Source organism: Saccopteryx bilineata, chromosome 12 (assembly GCF_036850765.1).
Source record: "Saccopteryx bilineata isolate mSacBil1 chromosome 12, mSacBil1_pri_phased_curated, whole genome shotgun sequence".
NCBI classification, from domain to species: Eukaryota; Metazoa; Chordata; class Mammalia; order Chiroptera; family Emballonuridae; genus Saccopteryx; species Saccopteryx bilineata.
Genome location: NC_089501.1, coordinates 14,057,298 through 14,076,251, shown reverse-complemented (window position 1 = coordinate 14,076,251; position 18,954 = coordinate 14,057,298). Strand labels below are relative to the sequence as shown.

At 40.7% G+C, this 18,954-nt stretch overlaps 1 protein-coding gene across 2 annotated transcripts in view; it reads left to right on the top strand.

Annotated features, from left to right (window-relative positions):
- ROS1 (ROS proto-oncogene 1, receptor tyrosine kinase) overlaps positions 1 to 18,954 on the top strand; it is a 125,425-nt gene that overhangs the window by 29,829 nt on the left and 76,642 nt on the right. For both annotated transcript variants that reach the window (XM_066247903.1, XM_066247904.1), the window contains exons 6-14: positions 280 to 428; positions 1,106 to 1,244; positions 5,512 to 5,713; positions 6,546 to 6,622; positions 8,097 to 8,219; positions 8,375 to 8,559; positions 9,315 to 9,412; positions 16,591 to 17,087; positions 18,556 to 18,768. In XM_066247903.1, the coding sequence (XP_066104000.1) occupies positions 280 to 428; positions 1,106 to 1,244; positions 5,512 to 5,713; positions 6,546 to 6,622; positions 8,097 to 8,219; positions 8,375 to 8,559; positions 9,315 to 9,412; positions 16,591 to 17,087; positions 18,556 to 18,768 (1,683 nt within the window). The remainder of the gene's footprint in view (positions 1 to 279; positions 429 to 1,105; positions 1,245 to 5,511; positions 5,714 to 6,545; positions 6,623 to 8,096; positions 8,220 to 8,374; positions 8,560 to 9,314; positions 9,413 to 16,590; positions 17,088 to 18,555; positions 18,769 to 18,954) is intronic.

The following is an 18,954-nucleotide window of genomic DNA, read 5'->3' as shown; positions in this document are numbered from 1 at the left end:
ATCAGGGTACACATGTTCAGAGAAAAACATCTCCAGATTATTTTGACATTTGATTATGTTGCATACCCCTCACCCAAAGTCAAATTGTCTTCCATCACCTTCTATCTGGTTTTCTTTGTGCCCCCTCCCCTCCCCTCTCCCCACCCCAAGATGGCTACTCTTAAAAAAAGAAAACCCCAGAAAAGTAAAGTGCTTAAGAGGATGTGGAGCAATTGGAATTCTGCACATTGTTGGTGGGAATGTTGGTGCATGGTGACTGAAATCTGTTTTTCTCCCCAGAAAATGCAGCCCTCCCCACGGCACCCTTTGCTTCTTCCATTGGAAACCGAAGTGTGACGTTACGATGGAAACCTGCCAACATCTCCGGAATAAAATACATTATTCAGTGGAAATATGCACAGCTTCTGGGGAGTTGGACTTACACCGAGGTATGAAAAGCTGCCTATGTACTTAAACACAGTCTCCCCCTACCCCGTGTTAGTAAAAGTGCAAAATTACTACATATAATTATAGGTACAAAGACACTTTGGAGAAGACTCAAGCATAAAACAAGTGGTTTGGATTAGATAAATTTTTATCTCTGCTACTCTGTAACATGTTAATATTCAATCCTTTATTTTTGAGGAAAATATATTATTGGACATACATATTATTCCTTCAGCCAAGCATCATATAACCAACTACTCATATTATTGGTCATTACCTGCCTATGTCATTTAAAATGATTTTAACTAAGATAGAGGGCAGAAAGGTCATCAGAACTGTCCCTCTTAGAAAGCAGGAGGCAGTTCAGAGAAAAATATTCCCAAGACACCAAGTAAATTGACATAGAAAAATTAAAGTAAAGCCTGTGGTAAATGCCAAATAACAGAAACCACTGTTTTGCAATGTTGAAGAAGGAGAGAGTTTCTATGTGAATTGTGCAGACTGACATCTGGATCTCTCATCCCTAAGCTCCAGACCTTCATGTCATCTTGTCTGGCAAGTGCCAGGTCATCCCATATCCAAATGGTCACCCACTTTCTCCAAATAAACCTGTGCTCTGAAGTCACAGTGGATGGCGGTGATTCTGCAGGTGCTGATGATTAATCCCTCATTGCTCTAGGCTGTGTCCAGGCTCTCGTATGTGGTAGAACCCCTGCATCCCTTCACGGAATACATTTTTCGAGTGGTTTGGATCTTCACAGCCCAGCTGCAGCTGTATTCTCCCCCGAGTCCCAGTTACAGGACTCATCCTTATGGAGGTATGGTGTGTGCATGTTGCTTACAAAATAGGAGATTATTCTAAAGCTTTGGTTTAATTCATTTTTATTTTAAACAATGAAATAAATCTATTCCATTTTGGGGGGGGTTTATTTTATTTTTATTTATTTATTTATTTATTTATTTATTTATTTATTTATTTTGTCCAAAGTGAGAAGCCGGGGTGGGGGGGACAGCAGACAGACTCCCACATGCGCCAGACCGGGATCCACCCAGCATGCACACCAGGGGACGATGTTCCGCTGCAACCAGAGCCATTCTAGCACCTGAGGAGGAGGCCATGGAGCCGTCCTCAGCACTCAGCACCTGGGCCAACTTTGCTCCCATAAAGCCTTGGCTGTGGTAGAGGAAGAGAGAGATAGAGAGAAAGGAGAGGGGGAAGGGTGGAGAAGCAGATGGGCGTCTCTCCTGTGTGCTCTGGCTGGGAATCAAACCCAGGACTTCCTTCCACATGCCAGGCCAACACTCTACTTCTGAACCCACTGGCCAGGGCCATAAATCTATTCCTTTAAATCATTGAGTTTCTACATGTCAAGTGCTCACCATACCTCTGTGATCAAAACAAAAATCCCTACACTTGTGTAGCTCACATTTTGATGGAAGAGAAATTAAGCAGTCCACATAATAAATAAGGAAGGTATATTGTAAATGGGAAGGTGCTGCTCTTTAGAGGATTGGAAATAGGGTCTTGAGGGAAAGGAGAGTCAGGGTGCAGTATAAATGAGGCAGTCAGGACAAGGCTCAGTAATCAGGAGTTATGGGAGGATTTACAGAAGAGTGATTGCTGCACATGCCCTATAAAGATAATTTTGGCAACTACGCATGAAATGAGTTGAGGGAATGAGAAAGGTTGGAAAGTACAAAGGTAGAGAGCCCAAGTGAGAGGCTATTATATACATTTTATAATACGTTTTATAATATATTTATAATACATTTTATCAGAGATGACTAAAAATGATAGCACATATATTGGAGCATTTTATGATTTCTTCTTTTGAAAATATGACTGTCACACCTGGAAAAGGATTCCAGCCTAGAGCCTTTAGGGAGGTGAACGCCCAGGGCAGACACTCAGGGAGAGCTGGCTGGTGCGCACAGCCACAGAGCTAGCTGAGGGGCTGTGAGGACTTATTCCAGGTGTTAGCTGTTCCTATCCCTCAGTTCTGCAGGTTTGGTTGTGTGCAGAGACCCTGGGAGTGAACGAGGCCTCGGACCTAAGTAATCATAGCTGGATAGCTGTTGAAGTTGGTTGGGGTATTTCCCCCCATTCCCTGATTAGTGTCCTCGTCTTGCTTATTTGATTTTAGGGTTTGTGTGGCCCCTCTGTTGATTACTCCCTGGTCACTCTTTCAGGTCTAACAGTGGACTAGGACCATGTTTGTAATGTTCTCGATCAGAGTAGACCACATGCTGGGAGACTCCATGGTCCCAGGTCTCCATGGCTGGTCAAATCAGCAAAGTTTTCTTTCCATCTCTGGGCCTTTCTCCTGGGTATACAAGCCCACACACGCTCCAGATGTTCCAGACCGTGTATTGGTATCCGTTTTATGAATAGCATCTTATGATAGCTCCTTTGAGAGAGAATAGTTATTCTCTCTTACTTTTCTTCGTTTTATCTGAATTTTTATTTTTGTAATTTTCCAAAGTGAGAAGCAGGGGGGAGGCAGACAGACAGACTCCCACATGCACCCGACTGGGATCCACCCAGCATGCCCACCAGGGGTCAATGCTTGGCCCCTTTGGGGCATTACTCTGCTGCAATTGGAGCCATTCAAGTGCCTGAGGCAGAGGCCATGGAGCCATCCTCAGCGCCTGGGCCAACTTTGCTCCCATGGAGCCTTGGCTGTGAGAGAGGAAGAGAGGGATAGAGAGAAAGGAGAGAAGGAAGGGTGGAGAAGCAGATGGACACTTCTCTTGTGTGCACTGGCTGGGAATCGAACCTGGGACTTTCAAACGCCGGGCCGATGCTCTACCACTGAGCCAACTGGCCAGGGCCTTATCTGAATTTTTAAAAAAGATTTTATTTATTGATTTTAGAGAGCGGATAGAGAGAGAGAGAAGTGAGGTGGAGGAGAGGGAAGCATCAACTAACTCATGGTAGTTGCTTCTTGTATGTGCCTTGACTGGGCAAGCCCAGGGTTTTAAACCGGTGACCTCAGTATTCTAGGTCGATGCTTTATCCACTGTACCACAGGTCAGGCTTAAAATCAATTCTTTCTTTTTTTCTTTTAAAAATTTTATTTATTGATTTTATAGAGAGAGGAGAGAGGAGAGTGGGTAGCAAGAAGTATCAACTCATAGTTGCTTCACTTTAGTTGTTCACTGATTGCTTGTTGTATGTTCTTTGACCAGGCAAGCTCAGAGCTTCAAACCAGTGACCTCAGCATTCTAGGTCAATGATTTATCCCCTGCACCACCACAGGTCAGGCATTTCTCTCTCACTTTTCTAGCCACCTCAAAACTTACAAAGCTGGCACTGGCCAGTTGGCTCAGTGGTAGAGCATCAGCCCAGTGTGTGGATGTCCTGGTGTGATTCCAGGTCAAGGCTCACAGGGAAGTGACCATCTGCTTCTTCCCCCTCCTACTCCCCCTTCTCTCTCTCTTTATCTCTCTTTTCCCTTCCCTCAGCCATGGCTTGATGGGTTCAAGGGCATTGGCCCTGGGTGCTGAGGATGGCTCCATGGAGCCTCCACCTCAGGTGCTAAAAATAGTTCGGTGGCCAGCATGGCCCCATATGGGCAGAGCATCAGCCCCAGATGGTGGTTGCCAGGTGGATCCCAGTTGGGGTGCATTGGGAGTCTGTTTCTTTATCTCCCCTCCTCTCATTTGGAAAAGAAGAAGAAAAAAATTACAAAGCTATCTGTATTGTGTTCATTGCCTCATGGGTGTATTTTTTTTTTTTTTTTTTTTAGCAGTGGAAAATACATGTTTTTAGACAGTATGTCTGCCTTTTAATTATGGCCCTTATGTACATAATTCTTTACCAAGTAGAATTCTTAATTAAATAGAATGGTTTAAAGCAATGAAGCCCTTGCCTAACCTGGCCAGCCTTTCAGGGAGGGTTTTATGAGGGAGATGGACAATAATCATACCATGTAGGTGGCCTCTTACTTGCTTGAAGTGGAGCAGATTTTACCTGAGCATTAGCCCTAATGAATTAGGCTTTTTGACATAATTCAGTGGTAGATGATTCCTACTTCCTGCTTCCCCAAGGTGACTGAGTGCAGGGAGCAGCAGAGTGATGCAATGATACAAAGATTAGTCTGAGAGTTGGGGGTGGATTGTATCAGAGAAGGGCTCAGAGATCAATTAGAAGCCTTTAAAAAACTCAGCCAGGGGAGCTCTTATTTGTCCCAGCTCTAACAAGATGTATTTTCCAAAAGTGTTCAGATTGAAAGAAGTCTACTTAAGAGCAAAGTGATGATATCAAAGTATGTCTTTCTAAGGAAAGAGAAAGTAAAAGAGTGTGGTTTCAGGGGGTGGGACGTATGAAAAGTAGGTGGAGACATGGATTGAAGACAGGCTGTTAGATCACTAGTTTTCATATTTGTTCTTTGCCACTTAGGTAGCTTCTAAAGTCTGTGTGTGGATACTTAATTAATTAATTTATGCTTCCTTAATGCTTTGCAAGGGAAGGAATGTAGCTAAAGTACAGTTACCCTGGATTCCAAGGGACCCTGGGAGCTGGGGGAAGGAAGGTAGAGTCTGGGTCATCAGAGAGATACGAGCAAAGCGAAGCAGACTGTTCTACTGCAGGCTTATCTGAACCCAAATCTTCAGCTGGAATGAGTCAGGCCATGGCTGGCTAGTGAGTGAAAAGGCCCCAGGACTGAATTCTATCAACTCAGGTTAATCATTGACTCTGGTTTTATTAGATTCTCCTTTATCCCCACCTGGTTCCAGCCCACATTCAGTTCTTTTAAGTCTCTGGAGATTTTTGACAACTTTTTCCTAGAATATTTATCTTATTTGTATACTTATACATTTAATTCTATTTCATAAATTAGAAGTGAGGAAAATAACATTTGAACGAGTCCCTTAAGAAAGTAGCTAATTGGTAAGATGGAGGAATCAAGAGCTGCAGCTCATAGATAGCCCGCCACCTCTTTTCTATCACTTATTTTGAATATTAATCAAAGTATTTCACTTATGGTAACTTTTCAAAAAACAAGGCATTGTCTTCTATCCTATTTAAAAACACAAGCCCTGTTCATTTTTTCGCTCCCTTTGTCCCCTTATGTCTTCTAGTTCCTGAAACTGCTCCTCTCATTAGAAATATTGAGAGCTCAAGTCCCGACACTGTGGAGGTCAGCTGGGCTCCACCCCAATTCCCTGGAGGACCCATTTTGGGTTATAACTTAAGGCTGATCAGCAAAAATCAAAAATTAGATTCAGGGACACAGAGAACCAGTTTCCAGTTTTACTCTACTCTGCCAAATACCACCTACAGGTAAGAATGAAGTGGTGCAAAGGAGAGATACCGAGTGTGGCTGCAGGCATGCTAATTATATAAGCAATCTGGCTAAAAGATAGTTTACATGTATTTTGAAACGTCTCATTCACCCTGTACTGTTGGGGTGAAGTTTTCCCTCAAGTTTGCATGCTTACTAGATCACACCATCTTAAGCAGAAACATTCTCAAGTATTTCTATTATATTCAGAGGATCCTTATAAACATGGCTAATAAAAGAGAGCGTGTAAAGGAAGCAGGGCTTCTCTTGAGGAGGGCTTTTCCATTGGGCAGTCTCAGATTTCACGTCCTCATCAAGCCAATGTTGTTTTCAAAGTATGGATCCATGTTGGAAAGTTATTCTATATTGTGAACTCTTAAATTGATTTTCAGATAAAAATTAATGTGCATTAAAATGAAACATCACACATAAATACCATGCATATCATTTCTTTATTTAATTTAACATAAAAAAGTAAGGAGGTAAAATTCTATTCATGGCATTTTTTTTATTAACCATTAGGGGCAATTATTATTTTATTATTGTTAGCTTTTCTGGCATTTACTAAGACCCTTTAAATTGGGGTAATAATGGGGGTCATGCAGATAGCAGAGTTCAGTTTTTGACCTCTGTGACCCTGAACTGTTCTATGGGAACTGCAAACAAGGATGTGATGGATGGTCATTTTAGGGCGAGCACTCGCACCAAGTAACTAGATACATGCATTTTCACATTGTCCTTTAAATAGGAACATGATTGCTCCTTCTATTCTTATGTCCTGTTCACACCATACCCTGTGAAACACATCTCTCCAAATTGTTTTTGGAATAGGTTTTCTATTGCAGCAGTAAATGAAGTTGGCGAGGGGCCAGAAGCAGAATCTATTGTTACCACTTCAACCCCAGCAGGTATGGCCCAGGGACACATTTCTGAGGGGGTCGCTGGGTAGGTCAGATCGCAGAGGTCCTGGGTCACCCAGTGTTCCTCCAGACCCCATCTCTTCTGCCCAAATGGAGACTTTTTGCTACTTGGTAAGTTTTCCATTTGTCAAATAAAAGTAAGTTGTTAGATGGAAACATTTCACACTAGAATTGAGGAATTTAAAATTTAAATTAAAAAAAAATGTAAGGATAAATAAATGACCACAAGCAAATATTTGGTTTCAGGTGAAATCTCTACTGACTATAACTCACATTTATACACTTAGGGGATACATATAATCTTTCTGCCTTCACTCCCATTTTATATTGTGTGTCATCATTTAATACATATCAGATATCTTTTCTTCCAGTCTCCTTAAGGTTTTCAAATATATCTGGACTTATAAAGTTCCATTTTACCATTTTGAACATTCAGTCTACCAAATTGACTTTCGTCATTATTTTATAAGTACCTATTTTTTTGGCCCTTGGCATTTTAACAATTGCCTTGAGTGAGTGAATAATTACTGCATGATGCTTAAATGAGCAAAATAATACATGAAAGGGCTTTCTAAGAAACACCGGAAATATTTGGGGGAAACTAGTAAAAGAGTTTTGAAGAACACACAAAGATTCAGAATTCTAGAAGCCTGTTATTTGTTTTCACTATAATCTCACTTGCTGACCTGATGCCCCTTTTCCTAATCTGCCCACACCTGTGCTAGTGGGTACTGAATGTCATCTATCACCAGTTTTTGTTGTATTTATTTATTTATTTATTTATTTGGCTGTTACTAGACTCTAGGAAGGGAGAGGTATTTTTGCTATGCAAAAAACATGTCCAAAGGGCAAGTTAAATATAGAGCAGGCTTAAGGTTGTCGTTGCTGTGATTATTACATAATGTTTATTCATTGCCCTGAAAGTGTTCACCAGTACACACTTCATCAGTCTCCAACAGAACAGGACATCAGAGTTCCGCAGTCCTCAAATTTCATTCCTCTGAGAACCTTTCTCCTGCTCTCAAAAGAGAGATACTGGAGTCAAAGTGAAGGCAACGTGTGTGTGTGTGTGTGTGTGTGTGTGTGTGTGTGTGTGTGTTATGTAACAACCCATCTGGCCTGGGCAGGACCACCTCCATCAAGCAGTCAGATTCTCATGGCTGAACATAATGAGCTGAACTTCTCTGGAGGCAAGACTTTTGAGAATGGCGATACCCCATGTAATGTTACTTTGAGGGCATTTAGGGGCACATACATGTACAACCCACTTGGTGACACTACTTCCTACGCCAGCCATAGAATGATGTGATTTATACTGCAGTTGAAATGCCCCAGAGCCTTCAGAGAAAATCTGACCTGCCTCTCTCAAGTGCTAGTCTCCTTTCTTTGGAGGGTGGTATTGATCTTTTTGTGTCAATGTGCATATGATTGGGTTGTCTCTCGGTAAATTGTGTTGTTTTAGTTCAAGAAGAGGAGCAGTGGCTCTTTTTATCCAGAAAATCTTCTCTAAGAAAGAGATCTTTAAAACATTTAGTAGATGAAGCACAATGCCTTCAGTCACATGTTACCCACCATACTATTACAGGTCAGTATAATAGATATGTTTCCTTAGTGTGAAAAGACCCAAGTTAACTTCTATTTTAGTCTTTTCATTAAAAATTAAAGGAATAATTTATCTTTGAGTAAGATTTTTGTCTGGTGTTATTTAATAGCATGTATGTATTTGTATGACTCTTCTAGGAATATCAGTTCATGTCCACCAGCAAGCTGTTTACTTCTCTGAGGGAACTCTCATATGGGTGAAGCAGGCTTCCAACATGTCTGATGTGTCTGACCTGAGAATTTTTTACAGAGGTTCAGGATTAATTTCTTCCATCTCCATTGACTGGCTTTATCAGAGAATGTATTTCATCATGAATGAACTGGTTAGTCTGAGAAATTAAAGTAAATACCCAGATACTGCTATTCACTTATGTTTTCTGGTAGATTTACAAGTAAATATAATTCTTTCATTAAATAAATACTCATTGATTATTTAGTATGTTTTAGACACTAGGTTAGCAATGAATCATAGATCTGGTGTAGTAAGAAGGTCTAGACTTTATCTAGTACTAGTCCTGACCTACCATTGGGTCATCTTTCTTTGTGATTTTTCAGAGCCATGAGTTTATACTAATGATAATTCATCTTCCATAAGACAGTGGTGGTACAATTGTTATTACTAGGTAATACTGCCAACCATGGTCAAAATCAGCAATAAGCACTTAAAATTATATAATAACCAGTGGTAACTTCATTAAGTCTCCGGAAACACAGTATTACTGAAACCTTTGAGAGACATAATCTTGATGTGTTTCAAGTTTCCTTCTTTGAAAGGGAAAGGCTTATCACAATTACTACAGCCGGAAGTCCATAAGCTTGGATCAGACTAAGTATTAAAAATAGTTAAGAACCTTCATAAGCAAGAAAAATGGATACTTGTGTTACATTGATGCCAGTAAGATATACACTCATTATGATATAGGATATAAAACTGACTTTCAAGGGCATTTTTATGTTTTCAAAAAGTGCTCAGTGACTAGCACAATTCTAAACACAGAACAGATGCTCAAGAAACACTTGTTGGCCAAATTAAACATAGACAGACAGTAATCCTACTAATGGAATTTTAATTCTCTAGGTATGTGTCTGTGACTTAGAGAACTGCTCAAACGTCGAGGAAATTACTCCTCCTTCAATTATTGAACCTCAAAAAATTGTGGCTGATTCGTACAATGGGTAAGTGAGTTAGCCTTGTAAATATGAATTCTCTTTCATTAGCAAGAAACTTTGGGAAACTCGTCTGCTAATAAAACATCATAGTACCAGATGAGCCAATCTGTTTGTCTTATCTCAAATTTAAATAAATCCAGGTAAAGTTTTCATTCTATAGAGCCACAGGGAATTTCCTTCAAACTTGATCCACAATTTCTCTAAGTAATTTTCCTTTTCTCATTCACAGAAAAATAGAAGTATATGAGGAAAACCTCTTTTCTGGGACTCAGGGACCTGGATTCTAGTTCTGTTCCTATTTTGTGGCACAACTCTGGGCCCCATTGCCCCCTTCAAGGCTTCCTTAAAGAAGCCTGTCCTGCTCTATTTCCTCTATTCATTGAGCCCTTTCCTTTGCTGAGCAACTCAACACCAGTTCATTTGTCTAGTCTGGTTCTTAAACCCTTCAAGAGGCTGATTTATCGTGAATGAGGCCAGCATCCACCTTAGGAGACAGGAATCAATAGTTCATAACAAGTAAAACTTTTTTTTTACAAGTAACTATTTTTCCTTTTGTTACAGCTAAAATAGACCCATTTTAGCTCAGTATGCTGCTAAATTGCAAATAACTTTATGTCTGTGAACTTTATTTTATTTATCCATATGTGGATGACAATAGTACTTACCCAGCTGGGTTATTTTGAGGATAGAATGAATTATTCACTGTGAATGTATTTTGTAATCTTCAAAAGCACATAAATGTGCAGGAGAAAAACAGGAAGTTACGTGTAGTTTATTTCTTAACTACAACCAGATAATTATAGGTTAGTGACTCTTAAGCAGGACCAATGTTGGTAAGATTAACATTTTTCTTTCCTATAGCAATACGGTTGTTTTCAATGAAAAAAAAAAGTCCATGACACTTCTTTTTTTTTTTTCATTTTTCCGAAGCTGGAAACGTGGAGGCAGTCAGACAGATTCCCGTATGCGCCCGACCCGACCGGGATCCACCCGGCATGCCCACCAGGGGGCGATGCTCTGCCCCTCTGGGGCATCGCTCTGCTGCGACCAGAGCCACTCTAGCGCCTGGGGCAGAGGCCAAGGAGCCATCCCCAGCGCCCGGGCCATCTTTGCTCCAATGGAGCCTCTGCTGCAGGAGGGGAAGAGAGAGACAGAGAGGAAGGAGAGGGGGAGGGGTGGAGGAGCAGATGGGCGCTTCTCTTGTGTGCCCTGGCCGGGAATCGAACCCGGGACTCCCGCACACCAGGCCGATGCTCTACCACTGAGCCAACCGGCCAGGGCCATGACACTTCTTAGTTTTCACAAACTGACCTTCTTGAATAGAAGATTGATCATTACTGACTTAAAATCAAGCCTTTCTATTATATTAATTCATAGTTTACTAGCTATTTATTTTAGTATCTTTCATAGGTTTGAAAAAAATTATTAAATTATAAAAATTAATTTTAAAACCCTGTGATGTAGATCAAGTCCTGCGGAATTTCTGGGTCTTATTTTTCTCATTTGTAAAAGTCTACATTCCTGTGAAGTGTAAATTTTTTTCTGTCAATTACACAAAATGACTCACTCTAAGGATAATGAAACTCACCCACTAAATCATTTCCTCAAAGTACATCTTAGTGAGGTCTTTGGTGGCTCTTTTTGACATAAAGATAAAATTGATTTGTGCTTAGGTTTTGAAATGTGACTAGCAATAATAATGATAATTAATAATTATTAGATACTTAATATGTGGGTCTCTGTGCATTACTTCAATAATTCATCTAATCCTTCTTTAACCCTATGACAAAGGTATTTTTTTCATGTATATATCAATCTATGTATGTATCTGTCTATCTAGATCTATATTTTAAATTTATTGTGTTGATACGGTTTCAAATGTCCCACTCAATATAACACCGTCTACACACCACATCATGCCCCCCATGCTCAATGTAAAGTCTCTTTCTACTCCCCTTTCCCCCCTTGCCCTGCCTCCCTATACTTCCATCTCCCCCTCCCCTCTGGCTATTGCTACCCTGTTATCTGTATATATGATATATATATCCCTTCACCTTCTTTGGTCCAGCCCCCTCTTCCTTCTTCCCCCTGACAGCTGTCCATCTGTTCACTGTGACTCTGCCTCTTTCTATTTTGTTCCTCAGTTTATTGTGTTCACTAGATTCCACATATGAATGAGCTCATAAGGTATTTATCTTTTTCTGACTGGCTTATTTCACCTAGCATAATAATCTTCACGTCCATCCATGTTGCCACAAAAGGTAAGATTTCCTTTTTTATGGCCACATAGTATTCCATTGTGTAAATTTGCCACAGCTTTTTTATCCACTTGTCCACTAATGGACACTTGGGCTCTTTTCAGATCTTGGCTATTGTAAATACTGCTGCAGTGAACATGGGGGTGCATATCTTCTTCTGAACTTGTATTTTGGGATTCTTAGGATAGATTCCTTGAAGTGGATACATTTAATACCCTAATTTTATTGATAGAAAAACAAAAAAACAGGTTTATTTATTGCCTAAGGTCACAGCTATTTTGGGATGAAACCAGCACAGGACTTCCAGTCCTAGGGCCTGTGTTCTAATTATCTTCCCATACAATGATAGAATTTCTGGAAACATCAGGTTTAACTTTTAGCAGCATTTATAAAATGTTACTAAAGCATTCCAGATGTGAGAAACAGTTGATTCTGCTGCTATTAAAATGGCTTCCTTTATGCTGTTATCTTGCACCACTGAGTTAGTCACTCAGAGTTTGTACTTACAATAAACCTTTGCCTTCTTCCCCCATCCCTGCCTCATCCTCCGTTGCTTCGAGTCTTCCTCCCACACCCCAGCTCTCTTCACCTTTCTTTTTGATCCTTCCTCCTCCAAAGTGGCAATGAGCATTGGAAACAGGCACTCCTCCCTGCTTCAATACAGGAATGATAATCTTTACCACATATCTTTTTCCTTTTATCTACCCTGAAATCCCTCCAAATTCTCTTAACAAATTCGAATTTGGGAAGCACAAGCAAGAACTTAAAAACCAAGTTGTTTCTGCTTTTTGCCTGCCACAACCCTTCCTTAAGAAAAAAAAAGTGACTCTGGTCAAGATGGCGGTGTAGATAAATGTGGTGCTTGAATCCTCCCACAACCATATCAAAATTGCAACTAAACTACAGAACCACCATCATTCAGAACCACCTGAAACATTTCGGCTGAATGGAAATCCTACAGCCAGGAATTAAAGAAGAAGCCATATTGAGACTGGTCAGAGGGGTGGAGACACAGAATGGACTGGCCCCACACCCACATGTGATGTTTTATTTTTTTATTATTATTTTTTTCAATTATGCTGGCATCCTGGTATAGTTAACAACAGAGTTGGCATGAACCAGGCCCAGAATGCCAACCAGCTACCAGCTGCTGTTCTCCCAGCAGTGTAACACTTGCCTAGGTACAAGGCAACCTAGGCAGCTGCCTACAGCTGGGGCACATGTGATATTTTAAAATTGGGAGGGATATCTCAGCTATAGGGGTTCCCCCTGAGTAGTGAGGGGTCCCAGTCCCACACTAGGCCTCTGAGCCCAGGGTTCCAGTGCCAAGAAGAGAAGTCCCCTTAACTACTGGCTGTAAAAACCAACAGGGATTGTGGCTGAGTGAGACGGAGAGCTGCTGGAGTCCCAGGCAGCTCCTATTAAAGGGCCCAAGCACAGACTTACTCAGACACGCTCCCTCTGAGCTCCAGCACTGGGGCAGCAGCTTGAGAGGAACCAGGGACATATGGGGAGGAATTAGATTGTCAAACATCAGAGCAAGAGTTGGGTGGGAGTAGCTTTACGCTAGATAAAAGTGCTGGCAGAGGCCATTCTTTCTTTTTTGAGGTGCACTGCCCCTACAGAGCCTCAGGTAGGCTCCATATCTGAGTTCCCATCAACCTGGCTCACACTGTTCCTCCCACCTGAGCCCCTGCCCCATCCAACTTTCAGCCCACCCAAGCCACTTCTGGTGGCTTTTCTATACAAATAGCTTCTCTTGCCTCATGCTTTGGACTTTACTCAAATCTCTCAAACAAGCAGAGTCTGGCCTCTGTGTACCCTTTTCCTCTTGCTAAGTGGCCCCAGGCCTGACACTAGTGGCAGCCAGCCTCGCTTCACATCTTGGCCTCTTCTGGTCACTTTCAAGCCCAGCACAAGTAGCAGCCATCTGCACATTGCTCTCTAGCTCACCTCACACCAGGTGGCAGCCCCAGGCAGTGGCTGACCTTGTACCTCCCGGGGGGCAATCGCAGAGCCAGTACACCCAGTGGACATCTTCAAATCATCCCAGATTACAGCCTTACCATACCCATGAGCAACAAACTCTAGGGGTGGACTCAGTGAGCACCAAAGACCCACTGAAGCTCCTGCTCTGTAGGGTCCGCTCTTGCACAGCAGCTTCTCCACTATAATCGCAGCCGGTCTTCACAGCTGATAGGCCTGTGGGGTTAATATCTCCTAGTGACACCAACAGCAATCAAGGCTCAACTACAAGACAGCACACACAACCCACACAGGGGCGCACTTAGAGAACCTAGCTGGGGTGACTGGGGAGGCTGTGCCACTGGACCCTACAGGATACCTACTACCCAAGACTACTCTACCAAGCCTGGGAGATGTAGCAGCTCTACCTAACACATAGAAACAAACAGAGAAGCAGCCAAAAAGTGGAGACAAAGAAACATGTCCCAAATGAAAGAATAGGAGAAATCACCAGAAAAAGACTGAAAGAAATAGAGGCAAGCTAGCTACGAGATACCAAGTTTAAACCAATGGCTATAAGGATGCTCAAAGAACTTAGTGAGAACTTCAACAAAGAAATAATCATAAAAGAGGACGTAGAAACCATAAAAAAAGAACCAGTCAAAAATGAAGGATTCACTAACTGAAAGGAAGAATAATTTATGAGAAATCAATAGTAGAGTACATCAAGCTGAAAATCAAATCAGCCATTTGGATGATAAGGAAGCAAAAAACACCCAATCAGAATAGCAAAAAGAAACAAAAATTTCAAAATGAAAACAGTGTAAGTATCCTCGGGGACAGTGTAAGGATACTCAGGTGTGTCAACATTCACATCATGGGGGTGCAGGAAGGAAGAGAAAGAGAACTAACATTGAAAACCTATTTGAAAAAATAATGACAGAAAACTTTCCTAACCTGGTGAAGGAAGAAGGCATTCAAGTTCAAGAAGCACAGAGAGCCCCAAGTAAGAAGAACCCAAAGAGACCCATACCAAGACACATCATAATTAAAATGCCAAAAATTAAAGACAAAGAGAGAATCTTAAAGGCAGCAAGCGAAGAACAGTAAGGTGACATAAAGCTGTCAACTGATTTTTCAACAGAAATTTTGCAGACCAGAAAGGAGTGGCAAGAAATATCAAAATGATGAAAAGTGAAGATCTATAGCTGAGATTACTTTACCCAGCAAAGCTATCATTTAAAATCGACAGACAAATAAAGAGCTTCTCAGACAAAGAAAAGAAAGTTAAAAGAGTTATTCACCACCAAACTAGTCTTACATGAATGGTTAAGGGATCTTCTTTAAGAAGAAAAAGGCAAAAATAAAGACAAAAATATGAACAATAAAATGCCAATAAATACATATCTACAGACAATTGAATCTAAAAACAAAATAAACAAACAAGCAGAACACAGACTCAGATACAGAGAACATTTTTATGATTGCCAGGTAGAAGGGCAGTTGGGACAATGGGTGAAAGAGGTGATGAGGTTAAAAAGTACAAACTGGTTGCTACAGAATAGTTATGGGGGGTGTAAAGTAGAGCACAGGTAATAAAGACAATAATATTCTAGTAACTATGGAGTCAGATGGGTATGAGACTTTTCAGGATAATCACTTAATAAGTTCTGTAATGTTTAATCACTGGGTTGTACATGTGAAACTAATATGCATTGTATGTCAATTGTAATTTAAAAATGAAAAATGACTTAAAAATAAGATAAAAATCTATTGAGACTTGTAAAAAAAAGAAAAAGAACATAGGTTTATCTCTCCATATGTAGTTTATATCTCAGGATATTGTTTTAGCACAGGAACATACTTGTAAAAAAAAGAAAAAGAACATAGGTTTATCTCTCCATATGTAGTTTATATCTCAGGATATTGTTTTAGCACAGGAACATATTGATAAAGGTTTCGAGTAGTCATCAAGGGCAGCAGGAGTGCAACTGAGTAGGACACAGAAAGTTATTTGATAGTTGTGAAAGGTTCGATTCCTAGCAATCCATGGCTTTGTGATAAGATTTACTAAAGAAAAGTACACTTTTGTTAACATCCGTCTCCATGACCACAAATCCTAAATTAGCTACATTCAAATTAATAGTTTCATATTTTAGTTAAAATTCTAACATATTTGATCATCGATGAAATATTTAAGTGGTGTTGTCTCTTTCATTATTAAAATTTTACCGGCATCAAACCATAATGTTTGTCTCCAAATTATGTGTTTTTTCAAAATTCTTCAATTCATTCCCTTCTTCTGATTACTGGGTGGTCCTTCTTAGCTGTTTTGCCCACGTATGTGGTGTTTCTTCATGATTTGTAAAATCGTAGCTCTATTGCTTCAATTGTACATATTTTAAAAAGCTTAGTCTACTACAAATACAAAGTTGCTGGCTAGATTTTTATAGTTAAATAATAACTAAGGTTTAAAAAAATGGTTGAAATGTTTTTGCTTTCTTCTGTTTTATTATTTATAATGCATGAGAAAATTTATTGACAGAATTAGACTTAAAAATTTGTATTTTTGGAGAAAAGCATTTTGTAATAAATAACATGTTTAGCTGTGTAATTTCTATATAATATGCTTTCTTTTAAGGTAGTTTCCATTAAAAAAATCTTTAAAGACCCTTTTTGTTTTTAAATTCTATGATTCCTTAAAAAGTTATATATAATGCGGAGGATGCTAAGTATTATAAGTGAGGCTGAAATTTTCCAGTGTTTCAACTTCTAACTTCAATGAATAGAGCATTTCTTCAGTGAATTATCTTTACTCTTTTGACCCTTGGGAAGCCTTGTACTTATCAATTCTGAAGATACACGATTCTGATTGCATAATTGGGTAAAACAACGGGTTAAGGAAGTTACTCATCCACCTTTGCACTGAGTCACACCAAGCTTCTTTTGTTCCCCTGTCAGGTTTCTCTTTTATCTCCTGAGGGATGGCATTTACAGGGTTGATCTCCCAGTGCTCTCAGATCTGGTCTCGAAAGCCATACGTATTGTGGAGAGTTGTACATTAAAGGACTTTGTAGTAAAGCCACAGTCCAAGCGAATCATTTACTTCAATGACACCACCCAGGTCTTCATGTCAATGTTTCTGGATGGCTCTGCTTCTCATCTTGTCCTACCTCATGTCTCCTTTGCTGATGTGAAGAGCTTTGCTTGTGAAAACAATGACTTCCTTGTCACAGATGGCAAGGCTGTTTTCCAACAGGACGTTTTGTCTTTTAATGAATTCATCGTGGGATGTGACCTGAGACACATAGAAGAATTTGGGTTTGGTAACTTGGTCATCTTCAGCACATACACCCAGCCTCACCCCCTGCCGGCCCACCCGCAGCAGCTCTCTGTGCTGTTTGGCTCCCAGCAGGCCCTGGTTCAGTGGAAGCCTCCTGCCCTTGCCATCGGAGCCAGTGAGTGCCCTCTCCCCTGCATGGGTATGGCCCCACTGGAGGGAGAGGAAGGCCTGGACTGCTAGATGATGTGACTCAGTTTTGAAGGCTCCTTTTTGATTATTCACTCATCAACCAGAAGTACTACTTAGCTCAAAAAAATGTTTTAACACATTTATTCTGCATTTATTAGTTTTGCATTGGGAGAATCTCTGTATTTTCTACTTATATCCTAACAGAACAGTTCAAACGTTTATTGAGAGTCTACTAGGAGCTGGGCACTGACATTCTAGTCTGAGTGAATATTAGTCAGGGGATAGAGCGCTTGGGTTGAGATTGTATACCCATGATGATCTTGAATGAATTTAAGCAACTCCTTAAACGTTTCTGAACTGGACCTTTTATCTCTGGAGAGGCAGTTTTTGTGGTGACTCTGGGGTCAATCCACATGGACTTACACACTGGTCTTGCCATTTATTAGTGGAATGATCCTGGGATTGTCATATAGGTTAAATTAAGATGCATATAAGTACCTAGCACAGAGGTCAGCAAACTTTTTCTATAAATGAAGGACCAGTTAGTAAATGTTTTTAGCTTTGTAGGTCATATGATCTCTGGTATAGCTATGCAACACTGCCTTTGTAGTGTGGAAACGGCCATAGCTAATATATAAATAAGTAACTGTGGCTCTCTTCCAGTACAACTTTATTTATAAAAATAGGCAGTGGGCCTGACCTGTGGTGGCGCAGTGGATAAAGTGTTGACCTGGAACACTGAGGTCGCCGGTTCAAAACCCTGGGCTTGCCTGGTCAAGGCACATATGGGAGTTGATGCTTCCTGCTCCTCCTCCTTCTCTCTCTCTCTCTTTCTTTCTCTCTCTTCTCTAAAATGAATAAATAATTAAAAAAGAATTCTCTTAAAAAAAAAAAAAGGCAGTGGGTTAGATTTGGTCCCAAGACTGTAGTTTGCCAATTCCTGGTCTCCTTGAATATTTAGCAAACGTCTATTTTCTACTTTGAGACAAAGTTAATTATGCCTGTTTGCTATATATCTCAAAGACAACTGAAAATGAATAGGCAAAATTTTTTGTGTGTCATTTGGGCCTCTGGGAAGAAGGTGCTATGCAAACACCAGGAATTATATTAGAAATTCATCACAAAGCAGTTGTTTATTAGGCACCTGGTTCCATCTGGTGGTATCAGAGAGCAGCCCTCTGACAATTGTCTGCAGCTGGGCACACAGCCTTGCCTGAGGACCAGTGGCCTCTGGTTTGTTGGGGATAACGTCTCCATCCATAAACAAGATGAATAGCATGGGTGGAATGGACACTATTCTAGTCATGCCATCAAAGTCACCCGGATGATTAGTAGGGTGAGAGGTATCACTGCCCAATTACCCTTCCATTCAAGGCTATAGATAAATTTATTGACAATCCTTTGTTTGCCCTTGCCGATGCCCGTAATATCGGTTAACTCTTCTGATTAATTAGGCCCCTCCGCTTGGCAGAACTGGACTTACGAGGTGAAAATATTAACCCAAGACTTTCCAGAAATTCCTCGTGTTTTCTCTAACATAAGTGGGATCATGCTCAATGTCTCCGAGCTGCGGAGTGCTACAAAATACAAGGTTTCTGTGAGAGCACGCTCTCCCAAGGGGCCAGGCCCTTGGTCAGAGCCCTCGGTGGGCACTACCCTGGTGCCAGGTGAGAACATGTTCTTGATTTAGGGAGTGATTCTGACCAAAAAAACAAAAACAAAAACAACAAAATAAACTTGCTCCCCATGCCCCTTAAAATTAGTCCCCTCCAATGTGGCAAAGAAATGAGATTGAGGGAATGATGACCTCTGAGTACATGTTTATCTGAGATGAGAAAAACACATAAAGCACT